The sequence below is a fragment of the Acomys russatus genome, chromosome 16 (genome assembly GCF_903995435.1).
Source record: "Acomys russatus chromosome 16, mAcoRus1.1, whole genome shotgun sequence".
Lineage (NCBI taxonomy): Eukaryota > Metazoa > Chordata > Mammalia > Rodentia > Muridae > Acomys > Acomys russatus.
The window spans coordinates 1,188,316-1,190,479 of NC_067152.1; the positions used below are offsets into that span (position 1 = coordinate 1,188,316).

The window sequence follows — 2,164 nt, forward strand, 5'->3', positions numbered from 1 at the left end:
AGGCCAGATCATGCATCTCTGGCATATAAGTTTTATACCCTCAAAGTTTTTTAACAACATCTTGGCATCTTATCTATTTTTTTTTTTTTTTTTTTTGCATTCTTTCTCACCTCCTATTCTATCCCTGTAGCCCAGGTCACCTTCTAAAGCTTCTATTGTTTCTTCTGAACCCCTTTACTTGGTCTTCTGTCCTGACTTTGCCTTATTTACCCATTGTTTGTTTGCATTTTCTCACAAATGTTCTACCTTCAATCTTCTTTCATATCCCCTTCTGTGTGTACACACACACACACACACACACACAATTTTTTTCATCTCTATCTTAGCCCATCCCTCCAATCTGCCCACCCACATCGTACATCATGGAGAAGTTCAGTTATAGATTCAGGTCAAAAGAGAGAGTATCAGAGAACTGAACTGGAGAAATATCAATGAGACAGGAGCACTGCCGAGAAAAGGCGATTAGTTCTAGAAACAAAAAACAAGAAACAAAAACATGAGGAAGAAGATGCACCTAAGCGATGACTAGATTTATGGCTGGTAAACAGAAAACAGGATTGAGAGGATTCTTGATGAGAGCCATGCTCCTTCACTGAGAGTGTGAGGCATCACAGGGGTTTGTACATTGGAGGGTTAAAGGTGAAGAGCGAAAATTTACAGAAAATAATAGAGTAGTGGGGGTTAGATGGTTAGATTATAAATTATTATCATCCCAAAATTTAGAAACGTGAGAATGATAAGAGAGGGGAACTCTTTTGCATCATAACATTTCTCATATGTGAGTAAAGTTTTAACATTTGCGATCAGGTCTGTGAGCTGCACACAGATGCCAAGTTCTCTAGAATTACTAGGGAATACAAAACCATAGGACAAGCTTCCTCCCTGTTTCCTCTGAATCCTGTAAAAGTTTTATAAGAAAAAGAGCAGTTATACCCAAACTTGAGAAATGAATAAGACCCTCAGGAGTATGCTTTCTGAGGCACTCTGGGAACTCCAGCTAAAGGTAGAACGCAGCAACGGGAAGACCTGGAAGGACCTATGTACATGCTGTCATCTACACCTGTATATGACTTCTTTGGATGACAATGATTATTAGCCCTAAATTTCCAAGATGGAAAGAGTTGTGAACAAAGGTTCTAGTGTTTGCCATGACAGGACACTCCCATTCCCAGCTTTAGATGTACAAGAAACCTGTGGAGGAAGCCTTGAGACCTCCTTAAGCTGCTGGCCGCCTCCCTGTGAGTACTCTCCAGAGGGCAGCCTGCACATCAGGGTTCCTGAGGCTGTAGATTAGTGGGTTCAGCATGGGGTTGATGACAGTGTTGAAAATCCCAATAGCTTTATCCTTATCTGAAAGTTTGATGGAACCGAGTCTCATGTAGTTAAAGATGCCAGCTCCATAGAATATGGCAACCACAGTAAGGTGAGAGCTGCATGTGGAGAAGGCTTTCTTCCTGCCTTCAGAAGAGCGGATTCTCAGAACTGCGGCTGCCACATGGATGTAGGAGGTGAAAATAAGTGCCATGGGGGTCCCTGCCATTATGAAACCCACTGCAAAGAGCAGCAGCTCGTTGAGCTGGGTACTGGAGCAGGAGAGCTGGAAGAGCTGGGGCAGATCACAGTAGAAGTGATTGATCACATTGGGGCCACAGAAGTTGAGTGTGGATAGGGCCACAGTGTGGGTCAGTGCGTTGCTGAAGGCACAAGCCCAGGACGTGGCCACCAAGATCCTCTGGACAGTGTGGTTCATGCGGGTGCTATAGGTGAGGGGCCGGCAGATGGCCAGGAAGCGGTCATAAGCCATGGCTGTCAACAGGAAGCAGTCAACCCCAACCAACAGATGGAAGAAGAAGAGTTGTGTGAGGCAGTCTCCATATGGAATTGTACGCTTGTGGGCCAAGAGCCGAAGTAACATGGAGGGAATAGTGACGCTGATGCACCCCACATCCATCACTGACAGATTCCCCAGGAAGAAGTACATGGGTGTGTGGAGTTTCGGTTCTACTAAGACAGCTGCCAGGATGCTGAGGTTGCCCCCAACTGTGGTCAGGTAAGCAAAGAGGAAGAGTGTGAAGACAACAGGCCACAGCTCTGGTGTCTCCACCAACCCCAGAAGGACGAATTCAGTAACCGTTGTTCCATTGGCTCTAGACTTTGGCTGCAT

At 45.3% G+C, this 2,164-nt stretch overlaps 1 protein-coding gene across 1 annotated transcript; it reads right to left on the reverse strand.

Moving 5' to 3' along the window:
- Positions 1 to 1,216: 1,216 nt before the first annotated feature.
- LOC127199800 (olfactory receptor 3A1) lies at positions 1,217 to 2,164 on the reverse strand. Its single transcript, XM_051157790.1, has one exon. It carries the CDS (start codon positions 2,162 to 2,164, stop codon positions 1,217 to 1,219), a length of 948 nt encoding a protein of 315 aa, XP_051013747.1.